Source organism: Telmatherina bonti (assembly GCF_933228915.1).
Source record: "Telmatherina bonti genome assembly, chromosome: 19".
NCBI lineage: Eukaryota > Metazoa > Chordata > Actinopteri > Atheriniformes > Telmatherinidae > Telmatherina > Telmatherina bonti.
In genome coordinates, this window is record NC_136617.1 from 11,219,435 (window position 1) to 11,236,522 (window position 17,088).

At 41.0% G+C, this 17,088-nt stretch overlaps 2 protein-coding genes across 2 annotated transcripts in view; both read left to right on the plus strand.

Moving 5' to 3' along the window:
* The first annotated feature begins 2,124 nt into the window (after window positions 1-2,124).
* Window positions 2,125-12,120, plus strand: rnf139 (ring finger protein 139). The gene is made up of 6 exons (XM_079259224.1): window positions 2,125-2,619; window positions 5,115-5,770; window positions 6,801-6,948; window positions 7,060-7,166; window positions 7,370-7,621; window positions 9,835-12,120. The coding sequence occupies exons 1-6, from the start codon at window positions 2,457-2,459 to the stop codon at window positions 10,615-10,617; spliced, it is 2,109 nt and encodes a 702-aa protein (XP_079115350.1). The 5' UTR covers window positions 2,125-2,456; the 3' UTR covers window positions 10,618-12,120.
* A 2,600-nt stretch (window positions 12,121-14,720) lies between these two features.
* Window positions 14,721-17,088, plus strand: part of tmem65 (transmembrane protein 65) — a 28,685-nt gene continuing 26,317 nt past the window's right edge. Inside the window, exon 1 of the mRNA XM_079258585.1 lies at window positions 14,721-15,233. Within this exon, the coding sequence (XP_079114711.1) occupies window positions 14,960-15,233 (274 nt within the window). The 5' untranslated portion in view covers window positions 14,721-14,959. The remainder of the gene's footprint in view (window positions 15,234-17,088) is intronic.

A 17,088-nucleotide genomic window follows, 5' to 3' on the forward strand; every position in this document is an offset into this window, starting at 1 on the left:
ACCGAAGAGGATAGAGGAGACAGAAAGAGGAAGAGAAAGAAGAGAAAACACCTCATAGAGAAAATGAAAGAGAGAGAGATCAAAAGAGAGGAAAAAACATACATATGCATATATATATACACATATACGCACTTGCCTGTATGAACACATATACAATATACATACACATACACATACAGCCAACCTTAGATTAATATTACCCCTGCAGGGGCCTAGGCTATCAACTGTCAGAAGCAACAGATACTAACAAGTTAATATAAATCAGATGCACGTAAAGAAAACTAGCTGCGGTTAGTGAATAAACCAGAAGGATGACTCAGTGACTGTGTCACATGCAGAACATACAGAGTGGAACGTGTTCAGAGAAGAGTGATCATGCCAGCGTGACACAGCCCACACAAAGGCAAGAGGCAGACCACGAGGACCCCCCGAGACCCGGGCAACTGACAGCAACCCCAAGCTCAGACACCAACCGCCCCACTCGGGAGCCAGCTATGCACGCACCCAGGAGGTGGTAGCGGTGGGGCTCAGCCAGAGTCCCCCACAATCAGGGGGAACAGGCCCCAGCTGGCACGGACAGGCAAGGACCGACCCCACCAGGCACCGGCTGCCCAGGGCAAACAGAGCGTGGGCCCTGTGGCCCCGAGAGCCCGTAGGCGACCCTCCACCCCCACAGGCAGTGAGCCCAGCCTACAGCAACAGAGGGCCACGACCCCCAGACCGCCACCGAGCGGCAGCCAGGCCGCACCCCAGTGCACCGGCTGCGCTCCCTGGGTACTCCCCACCGACCACACCCACACACATAACACTCATAACACACCCCCCATCACAAGCTCCCCCTATACACACCCCTACTCAACCCCCATTCACACACTCCTTTCTTTATCCTCACACACACCTCATAACACACACATACCCCATAAACCAGAAGAAGCTGGTATTTTTCTGTTAAAGTAAAATTACTTATAGAGACCAATGCCAGATTATCCAGTGGGCCGTATGGGCACGAGCCCAGGGGCCCACGTAGGGAAAACACCAGCCGTTTGGACATGAAACAAAATGTATATAAAAGCCAGATAGTTACACCACAATGTTTAGTGCGTTGCTGTTGGTACTACTGGCTGAGAGATGTTAGAAATGTTGTTTCACAGTGTATCATTCACAATTTTCACACTTTTGCGGTGGGGAAGGGTGCCCCTGGAACACTCTGGGCCCAGGGGCCTGTGCACTTTTAATCCAGCCCTGATAGAGACTCATTCATTTAGAGACAACAAGGGATTTAAAGAAGCACAATGGTTTCATTCCGATAGAGCAGGGGTGTCAAACTCCAGTCCTGAAGGGCCGATATCCAGCAGTTTTTGTTGTTTCCCTCTACCAACAAATTCAAATCAAATGGATCCTGCAGCTTCTTGTCAAACTATTTATCAATTTCGGTCAGGTGTGTTGGAGCATGGAGATAACAAAAACTTGCGGGATACCGGCCCTTGAGGACTGGAGTTTGACACCTATGCAATAGAGTTAAATTGCTTTGAAAATCACAAGTGGCTTTAATGTTGTAGTTTAGTGGTATACATTTTATTGCATGTTATAACAATTGTCCAAAAATGTTTCATATGTTTTTCTGTTAAAAAAAAAAAAAAAAAAAAAGCCATGGTTTCGGCTGTATGAAGCTGTGCACATCGATTTGATGCAAACAGGCAAACAGGAATAAGTACATTTAAAAATGTAAAAGTTAATAGGCATAAAAAATACAAATAAGAAAATCACAATAAAATCATAAATTATATTAAAATAATTAAAAGCTGAATTAATTAAAAGTTACTGTGCAGATGTCATACATAGGCGCATGAGAGAAGAAATGTTTTAACCTGGATTTAAAAGTTTCTACATTTGGTTTGGAGTTTAACCTGCACTGGCTGTTTGTTCCACTTGTTTGCAGCGTAACAGCTAAATGCTGCTTCTCCGTGTTGTTTTTGATTTCTAAAAGTTGTCAGAGGAACTTAATTTGTTCTTAATCGTGTTTGATGTGGATCGTTTCTGGTTTATCCAAACATGTCAATAAATGTGAACGTCATTTGCTACACCCACATACGTCGGTAAGCACGTCACTTTACGTCTCAACAACCTAGCAACTTCTGTTTTACGCCCAAAGCCAAATCAGAAATGGCAATTACCAAGATAAACTGTTATTTTTTGTGAAGCCATGCGGCTTCACAGGATGTGATGGGACACCTGAAAGTTTTGCGGCCAGACTGAAAGAGAACAGGAGCTTCACATTTATTAGAAACAAGAAGCAACAGGAGGTTGAGCTGAGCGAACATGGCGAGCCGCAGCGGGTCGCCAGCTGCCAACTAAACGTCAAACAAAACGAAGACGACGGGAGACTTCAGCGTATTTTCATTTTATATGGATAGCTGGGGCTGAACGGGACTGTAAGCGTCTCCCATTGAAGCCGCATGGCGTCCACCCAAGCCCGGATAGGCCAGCAGGCCTTGGCGGTGCTGGACGTGGCTTTGCGAGTGCCGTGTATTTTTATTATCGACGCTATTTTTAACTCTTATTACGACCCCGGGTCAGGATGGACCGGAGCAATGGGGAAACTGTTGGTCCGAGTGATGGGTGAGTAATTTAAAACAGAGTTAAGTCTGTGAAAATGTCAACAAACATAACGATAAGTGCCGATGCTAATCTGGCTAGCTGGCTAGCCGTGACGTTAGCCAGCGCAGCGGGACTCCGTCACGTGTCACGCCGACTAAAACCAGTTTAATTCCACCAGTAATGATCATACTTGGCAGATCTGTTGGAAACTGCTCAGTTAGTTATCCTACTCCCCCTATGTAAAGTCTGACGCCACTAACTCGCTCTCTAGCTTTAAATGAAGTATATAAGTCAAAGGTGTTTTGTTTTTATTTGTGCTTCCAGGATCGTCTGTAATATGTCAGACTGTCGTTGTGGTTGACATCATTTGTTTCTTTGTACAAAATGCTGGTTGATTGCATTATCTGGAGATATTAAAATGACCAAGGCTACACTATCCAGTTTTGTTACAGTTCAGGAAGCCACCTTATTTTGAGGAGCAGTTGTTTGAATGAAATAGATCTTTATCAACTCAACATGGAGGTTATATAACATTTTACAGTTTGTTGACCTTTGAACGACTTAGGTCCTCTGTGTTGATTTAGAGCTCTGGGTTTAGAGAGGTATATGATAAAATAAAGTGTCTTCTGTTAGTAACGCAGAAAAGTGTCAGGTTTACCTGGGATCTGAATGGTTGGGGACATGGAAAGCTGCTTTATTGTTACAGCAGGCAATTAGTTATTTAAAATGTTTAAATAAACTTGGAGAAAAGCATCCAAAAAGACCCGTTCAACTAGAAAGGTCAGTGACCTTACAGTCTGTGAACTCTTCGCAGGGTCAAAGATTAAAATTGTTCTCAATTAAAACGGCTTGATTAAATTTAAATACAGACTAAGGTCAAAGTTTCAGTGTTTACATCCAGTATTAAGTAGTTGTGAAAAATCTTATGCAAAGAGAAACTATGTAGTATTTACTTAGTTATTACTGTGATACATGTGAGATATGCTTTTGTCCCGATTCGATTCTCATTTGTGAGATATGCTTTTGTCCCGATTCGATTCTCATTTTTTTGGGTGCCGATTTGATTTAAATTGCGATTCTCTCAGTTCTTCAATATTGCCTATTTTTGTAGATTAAAAATAAAATTTTCTTGATTTCAGTGAAGAAAAAAACAACAAAATAAGCCAGACCATCATCCTGCTGCTATTATACCCAAGAAGACAAGTAAAAAGATCAATGAAAACAATATAAATGACAACAATTTTATAATGGATTTTTATTTATTTAAAAAAAATTTATTTTTTTTCTAACAAAAAAACTATTTTAAAATTGAATTCCCGATATTCAATTTTTCAATTTGATTTTCCCACCCCTACTGTGATAGCTCTGTCATAATGAAATGATTGTATGACTGGTTTAATGCATATGCAGCCAGAATGTAAGGATGTCATGATTATAGATTTCTTTGGTACAAATATTGTGAGGGAAATTATCACAATATTATGATTCTCATGATTATTGTGTATTAAATTTTAGGCCTTATAGGTCTTTGAGTTTTATTTATTTTTATCTTTCAATACCAACATAACTAAATAATGTTGCAACAAAGTAAAGTTGCCAGAAAGTCTCTTTCCAGCACAATCAGTCTTCTCTGCAGTAAACAGATGCTACATAATTTACTCTGGAGTTGTTGAAAACAGAAAAGGCGACACAACCTCTACTTGGACTTGGGGGATTTCTTCTGTAAACCATATGGGAAAAATGTTATAAATATTTCATTTGAACCCAAGCAGAGAATTGAGAAACACAGGAAAAGACATCTATCTTGCTTCTGACTTCCAGCTGGTCTTCAGCACAACAGCTGCTAAATGAAACATGGATAATACTGAAACTGAAAATAAATAAACAACTTTAGCATAAAAAGCTGGTGTTTACCATGCAGGCTGTGAAACGTTTAATGCCTTTCCTCTTTTCACTGTGAATTTTTGTGGCACGATGAGCAATCCTTTACAATCTTAATAATTTTTTCTATTACCAAAGAAATCTGACTGCGATGATTTAATCCGTTTGTTTCGAGGGAATAACTCTTCCTCTGCCATACTTTCCCACTTGTACACCCCTCTACAAAACAATGCAACACAAGTGAAATCGGGTGGACGTGTAACTTGTATTTTCGATCCATGCATGAGTTGTGATGATCTGCCGATATATTTCAAACACAATCTTTTATGAGAGGTGACACTATTGAGTGATCTTTCAGATTAATTAATAATGGTTTTTAATGTCAGTTAGAAGTCAAGTGAAGCAATTGAGACATCCCTGACAGGACGATGTCCTGGTCTTCTGAACATAAGTTGCATCCTCTGCTTTTAGGGGTCCTTGTATCAGCAATGAAGACTCTGTTCTTAATTACGTGCGTTCAACTTAGTTTTTTTTTTTTCATTTTTCACATGAAGCATTTCATTTGTACAGCTGACCTGCTGCAGTAATGTTACACTGATGGTCATCGTACTGACTGTGTCTTTCTCATGTCTCAGGTGTTCTCATTTCCACCGTGGTGCTGCTGCTCTCCCAGAAAGCCTTGTTCAAGTTCTACACCCTCTTCTTCGCCGTCCTCCTTGGCATGGTGGTCGTCCTCATAAACTACTACGCCACCTCACACATAGACTTCTACAGCGCCTACTACAAAGCAGCGCTGGGGTTCAGATTGCTGCCCAGAAATGGGCCAACGCTGTGGCTCGGCATGGCCGCCGTCCAGCTCCTCTTCGGCGTAGGCTACGTATTCCTGCTCAATCTCCAGTCGGTGTTTGCCGCGCTGGTGGTTTTAGACATAATGATCCCTCTGTGGGGGATGATGATAGAGCTTCCTGCAGACGTCAGGCAGCTGGTGGCTGTGTTCTCAGGTCTGGCACTTGCTCTCAACACGGCCGTTTGTTTGGCCATGAGGCTCAAATGGTTTTACTACTCGTGCCGGTATGTCTACCTGCTTGTACGCCACATGTACAGGATCTACGGACTTCAGTTGCTGCTAGAGGACACGTGGAAAAGAATCAGATTCCCCGACGTCCTGCGGGTGTTCTGGCTGACCCGGATCACTGCCCAGGCACTCATACTGGTCTATGTGGTGCGGGCGGTTAGACGAGAGAGTGGGGATGCTACAGGAGGTGCAACAGATGGGAACTCTGATACACAGGTAAGAAAATAAATCCAGCATGTACTGGATTTTCTTCTCGTCATAGTAAATGGCCAAATCTTAATTGGACTTGTGAAAACACTGACTACAGTCGTCTTCAGACTTGGGTTTTACTTGGGTTGACAGTGATTTTAAACTGGATCAGCAAACCAGTTCTGTAGTAAAGTCGAGCTTTTTCCACATCAGACATCTGGCTAAAGTAAAACCTTTACTTGCACAACAGCACTTACAAACATTAATCCATGCCTTCGTTACATCTCAGCTGGATTACTGTAACGCCCTTTATTTTGGGGTGAGCCAGTCCTCCCTCGCACGTCTCCAGTTGGTGCAAAACGCAGCTGCACGCCTCCTAACTGGAGTACATAAGAGGGAGCACATAACATCTATTCTGGCCTCCCTCCACTGGCTTCCAGTGACCTACAGGATTCATTTTAGGATTCTTTTATTTGTTTTTAAATCTTTAAACAGTTTGGCCCCTCCTTACCTCTCTGAGCTCTTCCACCCCCACACTCCTGCCCGGTGCCTCAGGTCAGCTGACCTGCTGCTCCTGGATGTACCGAGGTCCAAACGGAAGCTCAGAGGGGACAAAGCTTTTTCAGTTGCCGGTCCAAAACTGTGGGATGAGCTTCCCCTCCATATTAGACAAGCCTCCTCACTGTCCATTTTTAAAACTCATCTCAAAAACCATTTTTATTCCTTGGCCTTTAACCCAACGTAAGACACTGTGCTATAGTTTACTTTTATTATTGGTTTTTACTTACTATTTATTCAGTTTGTTTTATTGTTTTAATTCTGTATTCCTTGTATGACCTGTTGTTTTATTGTTATTTATTTGCATTTAAACTGTTTTATTCTGTTTTTATTTTGGCCGATTGTGTACGGCACTTTGTTTCAACTCTAGTTGTTTTAAAGGGCTTTATAAATAAAGTTGAGTTCAGTTCAGGAAGCTGTTTAGCTCCTTTAAAAAAATCAGATTGACTGAAAATATAATGTAGTTTTAGTTGAAATGTATTCGATGTCCGATCCTCAGGGTTACCTGCTGAGCTGGGATGTGTTCTGGGATCTGACGAGTAACCTGATCATTTCTGGCTGTGATTCCACTCTCACTGTGTTGGGCATGAGTGCCGTCATCTCCTCTGTGGCGCACTACCTCGGCCTCAGCATCCTGGCTTTCATAGGTATCATTCAACCGTCTGATTTGAAGACGTCTGTGTGTAAACGTAAAACGATCTGGACGTCCACCCAGGTGCGAGAATGCTCTAAGATCTGGGTGTTGGTTGTTTTTAAAGGTTCTACTGAGGAGGAGGACAAGCGATTAGGCTTTGTGGCTCCTGTTCTGTTCTTCATCCTGGCTCTGCAGACTGGCCTCAGCAGCCTGGACCCCGAAGAACGTTTGGTAAGAAGCTGGATATTTATGTTTTGTTTTTTTGTTGGGTTTTTTTGTGTGTGTGTGTGTGTGTTTTTTTTACTTTTATCATCTTTGTTGAGTATTAATAAGATGTTGTCAAACCCTCTAACTTTAGACCACGACCAGCAAACATCATATTCTAAGAATGATTAGTAAATAATTTAATTATTTTCTGTATCTTTGCTCCAAAGGTCCGTCTGAGCCGGAACATGTGCCTTCTGCTGACGGCCATTTTGCACTTTGTTCACGGCATGACCGACCCTGTCCTGATGTCGCTCAGCGCCTCCCACGTGTCCTCATTTCGCCGCCACTTCCCTGTCTTGCTGGTGTCCCTGGCGCTGTTTGTGCTGCCTGTGGTGCTCAGCTACGCCCTCTGGCATCACTACGCCCTCAACACCTGGCTCTTTGCCGTCACCGCTTTCTGCGTCGAGCTCTGCCTCAAGGTGAGTGCTGAGAGTTTATTTTATTTGATTTAGTCAGTTTTCTGTGTTTCCCATATTTCCTTTGTTTCGTGTAAATGGTTTAGAAGTCATAATAAAGTGTTTGAGGTCTCAGCTTTATGTCAGCCAGGTTTTTATTTTGACTTGTAGCTCGGTGAACATGGTACACAATGTTCAGATAAGATCTTTCCTTGTGCTTTGGCTTATTGGCATATTTCATACATATTTATAAGTAGTTAATCACACTTCTGAACATGCTATAAAGCTGCATTTTGGTTCTGCTTTTTTTGCAGCTATTTGTTTAGATGAAGGTGATCATTTATTAACAAATATGAATCATTAAAGTCTGATGCATATGTGTAGGATTCTGCATGCGCACATGTAAACAAAAATGCAATTTAACTTCTGAATAAGTTTTATTTTTCACCTGGAACCAAAGCAGTCACAATTTTTTTTTTTTTTTTTTTTTTCTGATCTCGTGTCATGAACAGAAAATCATACGTATATCTTTCCCAGAGAAGAGTCTGGTATTTGTTTTTCTTAGGTGTTTTCAAGGCCCCCTCCTGCTTGTAGTTTCCTGTCTGTATTGGAATTATTTTATCAATTTAAACAACCAGAGGAGTCTGCTGTAGTTATATTCGCTATTATTAGCTTAAGGAGTTTGCTCAAGGTCAAGGTCTATTTATATAGCGCATGTACAGCAATGTCAGTTGCCCCAAGTGCTCTGCAATGAAATAACAACATATAACATTACAGAGACAGAATGAAAAAAGTTTAATTAAATGGCAAAGCAAGTTTATTGTAGCACAGTTCAACAACAGGGTGATTCAAAGTGTTTTACAAAGACATTAAAACATGAGAAAACAAGAAGAATAAATTAAAATGACAAAACAAGATAGAAATGAAAAAAAGAACATTTGATAAAAACTATTAAAAAACCTGATTAAGTTTAAAGATTCAAACTTTAAGAAGCAAGATAGATTTGTACTTATTGTACTTATTAAAATGCTGCTGAGAACAGGTGGGGCTTTAAGCTGGAGTTATATGAACTGAGTGTTTCAGCTGGTCTGAGGCTTTCTGGGAGCAAAGAAGCAAATTACAGCTTCTATATGTCTGGTTCTGACTCTAGAAACTGATAAAAGGTCAGATCCAGATACCCTAAAGGGTTCAGCTAGTGTGAAGACGTCTGATTGAACTCATGTTGTCCTCTTTCTTAGTGAGGACTTACAGTTGTGCTCATATTTATTCATACCCTTTCATTAAAGAAGGAAAAAAAACCCTCTGCCTGTAAAATAAGCTGAAATTGACTAAAGTAATAATAAATAAAAATTTTATGAAAATCATTACATTATTTTCTAATTCTGGTTAAAAAAAAATTATTTTTTTTTAAAAGCAAACAAATAAAATAATTTATTACATATCACATCACTCGAAAACTAATATTTAGCTGAACAATCCTTTAATGTTTCCGCTACAGTCAGGTGTTTTCTGTTCCTCTCAGTCAGACTTCTGCACCTGTTGACAGGTATTTTGTCCCACTGTTCAACAGAAAAGTGCTCCAATTTGTCCAGGACCAATTTATTTGTTTTTTTTCATATGTGTCTTATATTAAATTATACTTTTGCAAATTTTTTGTTATTGTTCCTTTTTTAAGTCTCCAGTTATTTGAGTGACTGTTGTAAATTCAGCCTTTTCTTTAATGAAAGGGGATGAATACATATGAGCACAGCTGTAAACAGCAGAGTTCTGAAGGAGTTGCATATATTCCTAAAGATGCATTACATAACTTTCTGACCTAAAAACTCCATGTTCCAGACTTGTTTGATGACAATCTATCATGTGTATTTCTGGAGCTGCTGCTGGCTTAGAAACTGGACTACACAACTCTTTAATCCGGGACGCTATGTGACGTTGCAGCAGAATTTTGCTTCACACTGGCAGTTTGGAGCGTGCACCGTCGCTGATTCAGCTGAGAAATGCAGGAAAATTGAAAGAGAAAAAGGGACAAAACAAGATTGGTGTGTAATGGGGAAAATGGCAAAAGTTCTGGAGTGTGTCTTTAAGGTGGAAGCAGGCTGACTCAGCTGTGTTTAAAAACACAACACAGAGAACTGGATCTTAAACAAAGATGTAAAAGCTGCAAGTGTCTGAGCAGCTCTGGTGTGACCAGGAAGATGACTCCACAGTTTAACTTGCTTCTCTCCCTCTCGCACCAGGTGGTGGTGTCCCTGACAGTCTACGGGCTCTTCATGGTTGATGGATTCTCCAACGTCCTGTGGGAGAAGCTGGACGATTATGTTTATTACGTCCGCTCCACAGGCAACATCATCGAGTTCCTGTTCGGGGTCATCATGTTCGGAAACGGCGCTTACACAATGATGTTTGAGTCGGGAAGCAAGATCCGAGCTTGCATGATGTGCTTGCATGCCTACTTCAACATCTACCTGCAGGCGAAGAACGGCTGGAAGACCTTCATCAACCGCCGCACCGCCGTCAAAAAGATCAACTCCCTCCCAGAGATGCACGGCGAGCAGCTGAGGGACATCGAAGATGTTTGCGCCATCTGTTATCAGGAGTTCACCTCCTCGGCCCGCATCACGCCGTGTCACCACTACTTCCACGCGCTGTGTCTGAGGAAGTGGCTCTACATCCAGGACACATGCCCCATGTGCCACCAGAGAGTCTACGTGGAGGACGACGGCCGAGACAGAGCAGCTTTTTCTAACAACAATGGGGGCTACGCAGTGCCGCAGGACGCCGCTGCCGCAGACCCACCTGCACCGGGGGAGAATCAGCACGGACAGCAGGTCGCCGAGCTGCTGGCCAATGGAGCAGCGGTCGCCGCGCACGCCGCAGGAGGTGCGGCAGAGCTCGACAACGAGCTGCTGGAGGACAATGACAGCATAGAGTACGATGAAGATGAGTGGGGGACTCAGAATGGCAGCACGCCGATAGAAGAAGACTATATCAATGATGACACAGACTCCACGGAGGACTGACGACAAAAGATTTCTAGAAAAATATACGTATATCTTTATTATATTTAAGTTAAAAAAAAAAAAAAAAGAATTATTAAACATGACTTCAGCATCTTAATTTGTTCTTGAAAGATGTCAGGGATGTCATTCTGTTTGTTAGTTTCTTTTTGATTCGGAGTTGTACTCTATAAGGGCTTGTGGTGAGAGTAAAAGCTGCTCTGGTTCTGTGTGTGTCAAGTGTGTGTGCCTGGGGCTGCATGATGTAGACCAAATACTCCGATTGCTTTTTTTTTTTTTTTTTATATATAAGGAAAAGCAAACCAAGAAAAAAGTCCATACAAATAAATGAAAAAAGGATCAAATCTGGATATAAAAAAAAAATCTTTTCACACGAGCACAGCTGTCTCCACTTATTTCTTTTTGAAAGCCTTGAGCGTTAAAGTACCAGACTTCTTTCATTTTTTTTGCAGCCGCATCTTGAAAAGTTCCGCCTTGTAGAGACAGCTGGGAACAAATCAAGCAAAACAAAAGATAAATCCAGACTTGGTTTAGTTTAGTCTGCAGATGCAGCCCCCCTACATTGTATTTGTGTGTCCAGCGGTGTGTATGATTGCGTACATGCCTGCCGACCGACCGGTAATGTGCTTAGACAATGTCTTAAAGGTGATGTTGGTGTTTCTCTGTGTTACAAGGAAAATGCTGGAGCTTTAAAAGTGGCACAAACGTTAAATGACAACAAATTCCAGCTTGAATCAAACTGCAAGATTCAATCTGTTGCTTCTACATGATAAATCATGCCAGTAAGGTTTAGTGAGTTTTAGCTTCATAATGAGTTGTTTTTGTGCACTCAAATATCAGGACAGAACATCCTAAACCAGCCCCGACTTGCAGATTGATAAAAGCTTAGATTTTTGTTTTAACAACGTTCTGTGCCACTAAAAAGAAATGCACATTGAGTATTCCTGAACATTTGGAAGAAAGAATGAAGGCAGGAAAGTAACAATGTTTTCTATTAACTCTGCAGCAGCCAGAGAGAAACAGAGAGGTGTGACTTGCTACTGTAATCGCTGATATACCTCTGTCATTAATTACTACTGCTCTGTTGTGCGACCTCGCTTACGTTTGTGTACGTTATTGTACATGCGTGGAACAAACAGGCGCACATGTTCTCCTTCAGATCAGAGGGTTCAGATGATTTATTTCTAATATTTCTATGTTTGTTCTCACAAAAATTGGTATTTATTTTGGTTAGATTCTTGTTTTAATGATAAGGAATGGTAATACGACTACTACTATCAAAGGTGCAAAGAAAAGTTGGGAAAAAAACTCTTTCCTCCCGCATAAGCGTAAAAAAATGTCAAATAAAAGGATATTTTTATTGCAGAAATTGAACTGTGGAATCTTCCAGCTATTTCTTGTATTACTTGAAAAGTAAAGTATTATATAATAAGTCAGCTAATAGAAATGTGGTTATAAGGATGCCATTTTTTTCCCCCATCAGTCATTAAAAACTCTCTAATCATTGTTACAGATGGTATATTTCTCTCTCATTGTGTTAAACATGCTATAGTGAACTTTGCTTCTTGTCTCAGGGTCCCACTGCAGGACTGGAAAAAGACTTTATGTAAGCTGAAAAAGAAAATTCCAGGTCTTAACAAAAGTAAAGAAAACAACCCCCAAGCAGATGTTTTCCAAAGTTGCAAAGAAATCCTCATTTCATACGGTCTGTGATGTACATTATTAGTTTGAGCTGCAGGGAATACCCGTTCAGTTCTGTTTTCAGAGATACAGATATCCTACTCACCCAGCAGAACTGCTGACACAAAACCAAATCACAGAAATGACTGAGTAGTTGTTTTCCCTCCTATCTCAATGAAACAAGCCCCTGAAGCGACGACAGAGATCTTCATTTGGAATTTCTTTATTTAAAAGGCTTTCAAGCACAACTGAGTATTATGTCAAAACCTCCAGTGAATGTTTTAAGAGTTTGAGTACAGACATATGCTCATTTCTGTTATAATTAAGGGGTTGCAGAAAATAAGCTGTGAGGACTTTGAGAAAGTGTGTGGGTTAAATTGGTTTGGAAGGCTGTGCTTTTTTAAAACGCTTCAGCTATGAAGGACTTTATCAGTTTGATCAGGAAGCTTTTTAAAATGTAAAAGCTCTTCATTTTGCCTTTTGTTTTAAAAAGAGATTTATGTAAATAAAATCATCTTTGATATTCCGTTTTGGGTGACATCTCAATGATTAAAACCTTATTAAAATAGTTGCTACCTTCACAGTGAGACCATGGAGTTGCCGTAATAGACCAGCAGATGGCGTTGTTTCACCATTTTTCTCTAAATAATAGGCCAGAACTATTATAATTTCATATTCAATGTAGTGCTTCTCCACCAGTTGCTGTAATTGGAACTTCAATTATTTGTCTTTCAATTCATTAAAGTAAGTTGTATTAAAGGTTTAGTTTTCAAATTATACAAAAATCTAAACATTAATGAATCCTGCTGCTTAAATCTTGTCAAGTAGTGTCTGGAATATTATGAACATTTTCTTTATTTACCTGACTTTCATTTAAAAAAAAAAACCAGACTGCAGTCACTAGCCCCTACATATTGTATGTCTTGGTAGTTTCAGATTGGATCGTCTGTTTGCTCATTGTCATAATTCTTCATGGCATCGATTCAGTAAGGTGTTGGAAACATTCCTCAGATTTTGGTCCATATTACATGATCATATAGTTGCTGAAGTTTTGACAGTGGCACATCTATGATAAGAATCTCCTATTCCACCATATCCCAAAGGTGCTCTTTTGGTTTGAGATCTAATGACTGTGGAAGCCGTTGGAGAACAGTGAAGTCATTGTCATGCTCTAGAATTTCTGATCATGTGAATGTCGCAGCTGAAGTCAAGACTCATCAGACTAGGCAACATTTTTACAGTCTTCTATTGTCTGATTTTGTTGAGTCTGTGTGAACTATAGCCCAGTTTTCTTTTCTGAGCTGACAGAAGTGACAGTGTGGTCTGCTGAAGCCTATCTGCTTTAAGGCGACATTTTTTTTGCTTTCAAACATGGTATTCTTTAAATCTTGGTTCTACAGTGGCCTTTTTATCATCATCAACCAGTCTGCCAATTCTCCCCAGACTTAAAGTCCCCTCTCTATAAATGCTTGAGATGGTTTTTCAGTAAAAAATCCCAGCAGATCAGCAGTTTCTGAATAACTCAGACAATCCTATCTGACACTAAAAACCAGGCCAGCTCAGGCATTATGAGTGTTCATGAGTCTTATAAGTGTTCATATATATGCAACGCCGGATCATCCAATGGGCATTTTCATTATGCAACAATATCACCAACCATAGAGCTCCAACTATATAATTTACAACATGTCATTGAGTTATCAGAAATATCTTGCCATTCTTTTGTAACCCTTGAATTAAAGTGCTGTTGTGTGTAGTTAGTGAAGGCCAGCAGTCTGGTTTACGTTCACACTCCAGCCAATCATCAGCGCCGTTCAGACAGACAGGAAGCAAGGCCGGATTTTCCAATGGGCATCATGGGCACAGGCCCAGGGGTCCACATCCACCTGGGGCCCATGTGGGGACCACATAGGGCAAACACCAGCAGTTTGGACATGAAACAAAATGTACAGAAAAGCCAGATAGTAACACCACAGTGTCTAGTGCATTGCTAATGGTACCATTGACTGAGAGATGTTAGAAATGCCGTTTCAAAGCGTATCATTCACAATTTTCACAATGCTGTGGTGGGAAAGGGGGTCCGTGGAACACTCTTAATCCGTGTTCATATATATTCATAACACTTTTAATCCGGCCCTGTATATATGTGTGTGTGTGTGTCTCAGAAACACAATCTTTACACTTTAATCAGCCACTTCAGTGGAACTGTACTGAATGCATCGATAAGAATTTGTTTTCAACAGTAAATGGCATAACCGGAAACACTGACTCTTATTGTGAAAGAACGCACCGGAAACGCGCTTTTATATTAGCACACACTTGACGCAACTTGCTTAGTTCCATTTCTGTTGTCGCCTCAACATCATGTGCCAAACTCTTGACCGCTGAGTCTTAAAAGATCACGAGACACAGTGGGCGGCGGACAACAGGACAAGAGATTATGCCTTACTGTTTAAACTTTAAACTGGGTTTTACGGAATCAGCCTTGAAAAGGCGTCTGTTTATTTTCCATTGAGGTCGAGTCACGCTAGTTGGAAAAATAAAATCAACTTCTGTCAGACCGCCAGCCATTGGAGGAGCTCGGGCGTGTGTCTGCGTTGGAAGAATTGACAAACAGGTTTTTTACATTATAAAAAGAGGCGTTTTTATTAATAATTACAGCACAATGCTTAAGATTTGCCTACAGAAAACTGTGTGGTCGGCTGCACAGAAGTTACCGTCGGGACTGAGACAGGCTCCGCCGGAGATAGCGCAGAGGCTGCCGCGGACCGGGCAACACACGCCGAGCTGCTGGATGGGAACGCACGGGAGGAACGAGCCGAGGGAGCCGCTCAACTCTCCAAAGAGGGCCAAAGAGTTTATTTACCGCCTCCAACCGAACGAGAGGACGTGTTTACTCAAGGAGCTGCAGAGTTTTGAGTCCATTGCTATCGCTCAAGGTAAGAAATCAACCACGCAGGTTGAAGGTGGCGGCTCCACAACAGGTTCAGCAATGGGAGGAGAAGTCACAGGTAGTACACACATCCAGATTTATCCCACTTCTATGTGCCTGATATTTTTTACACATCACTGCACACCTGTTATTAGTCCAGGTGCGATGCATTGTTTACAATACAACACTTTCTAGTATGTTTTACCTCAGGAGATTTAACTTGGCCACTTCCTGTCAGGGCCGGATTAAAAGTGCACAGGCTCCTGGGCCCAGAGTGTTTCAGGGGCCCCCTTCCCCACGCCAACATTGTAAAAATTGTGAATGATACACTGTGAAACGACATTTCGAACATCTCTCAGCCAGTGCTACCAATAGCAATGCACTAGACACTGTGGTGTAACAATCTGGCTTTTAATGTACATTTTGTTTCATGTCCATACGGCTGGTGTTTGCCCTACGTGAGCCCCACATGGGTCCCAAGTGGGCGTGGGCTTCTGGGCCCATGATGCCCATTGAAAAATAAGGCCTTGCTTCCTGTCTGTCTGAACGGCGCTGATGATTGGCTGGAGTGTGCAGTGAAAACCTGCAGACTGCCGGCCTTCACTAACTACTCACAACAGCACTTTAAGTCAGTGGTTACAAAAGAATGGCAAGATATTTTGGTTAACTCAATGACATGTTGTAAACTATATAGTTGATAATGTTGCATAATGAAAACAATAGAAAGGAATGAGATTTTAAAAATTCGAAGTTCACACTTTAGATTGAAAATGGTGTTCTTTGTACTGATATTTCCAGATGCTCCATGCATTATGACCCATGACATGATGGGACTATAAGATGTCTATTCTGAGCTGGTGCGTCTTATGTTCTAGGACTTGATTGATTGATTGATTTCCTTCACAACTAAACATTTTGAGGGTTTTGTAGTGTGGCTTGGCCTCTTTTCCTACCATCCAGCAGAAATGACATTTCATGTAAATGTAAAACATGCTGGTTGTTGTTCATCTTTGTCATCATGGAACAAAACTTTTAGTTTTTTGTTTTTAGTTGGTCTGAAAAGTTCTCAGATTTCATTTGGATAGTAAATACATTAAAACTCTATCCGGCAGAGTTGTCAAACTCTTGCCCTTAAAGACCACTGTGTTCGAGGCTTTGATTATTCCCGTTCTTTAACACACCTGGGTAGATTTTGACAACAAGGTATTTGGTCCATTTGATTTAAATCGGGTGTCTTAGAGCAGGAAAATATCTAAAACCTGCAGCTTATTGACCCTTGAGGATCAGAGCTGTCCCTGTTCTAAGCCAAATTGGGTTAATTACCCATTTTTGATTGAATCCAAATTAATAAAACAGTATTGTGATAAAAGCAGGCCTCATGAATCTTACAGAAGGTGATCTGGCAGGCTTTTCATATGATTCATTGTCCCCTTTTTAGTGAAATCTGCTGTTTTGTTTAAAGATATTTTTTAAAACAGTCTCTCTTGATGAAATGCTTTGTGCTCAACACTCAGATTCAGTGCCATAGCTGAAGGTTTTTCCTCTTGTGCAGCATGGAGCAAAATCAAAGGGCAACACAGAAAAAAATCCTTGCGTCAATATAAACTGTTTCGATTGTTAAATGAACTTAACATGTTTTTAATTCGGTTTAAATGAGCTATTTATATCTTCCCACTGTGGGACCAAATATATGGCAGCTGCCATGCTTGTTCCACCATTTTTACTACGGTGTCTCTGAATGGACAAACAACTTCATGTGAAGGGATGATCATCTGAGCCTTAAACACTGTCATGCTGGCTTTGTTTGATGGGAGCCAGAGCACAGTTTTGGAAGAAGTAACGCCTTAAAAGGCACTTAGAAG

What these genes read in the sequence shown, in the direction of transcription:
- rnf139 (XM_079259224.1), top strand. Translation starts at nt 2,457, where the DNA reads ATGGCGTCCACCCAAGCCCGGATAGGCCAGCAGGCCTTGGCGGTGCTG. An exon ending in ACTGTTGGTCCGAGTGATGG is followed by an intron (nt 2,620 to 5,114) that starts GTGAGTAATTTA and finishes CTCATGTCTCAG; the next exon opens with GTGTTCTCATTTCCACCGTG. An exon ending in GCGTCGAGCTCTGCCTCAAG is followed by an intron (nt 7,622 to 9,834) that starts GTGAGTGCTGAG and finishes CTCTCGCACCAG; the next exon opens with GTGGTGGTGTCCCTGACAGT.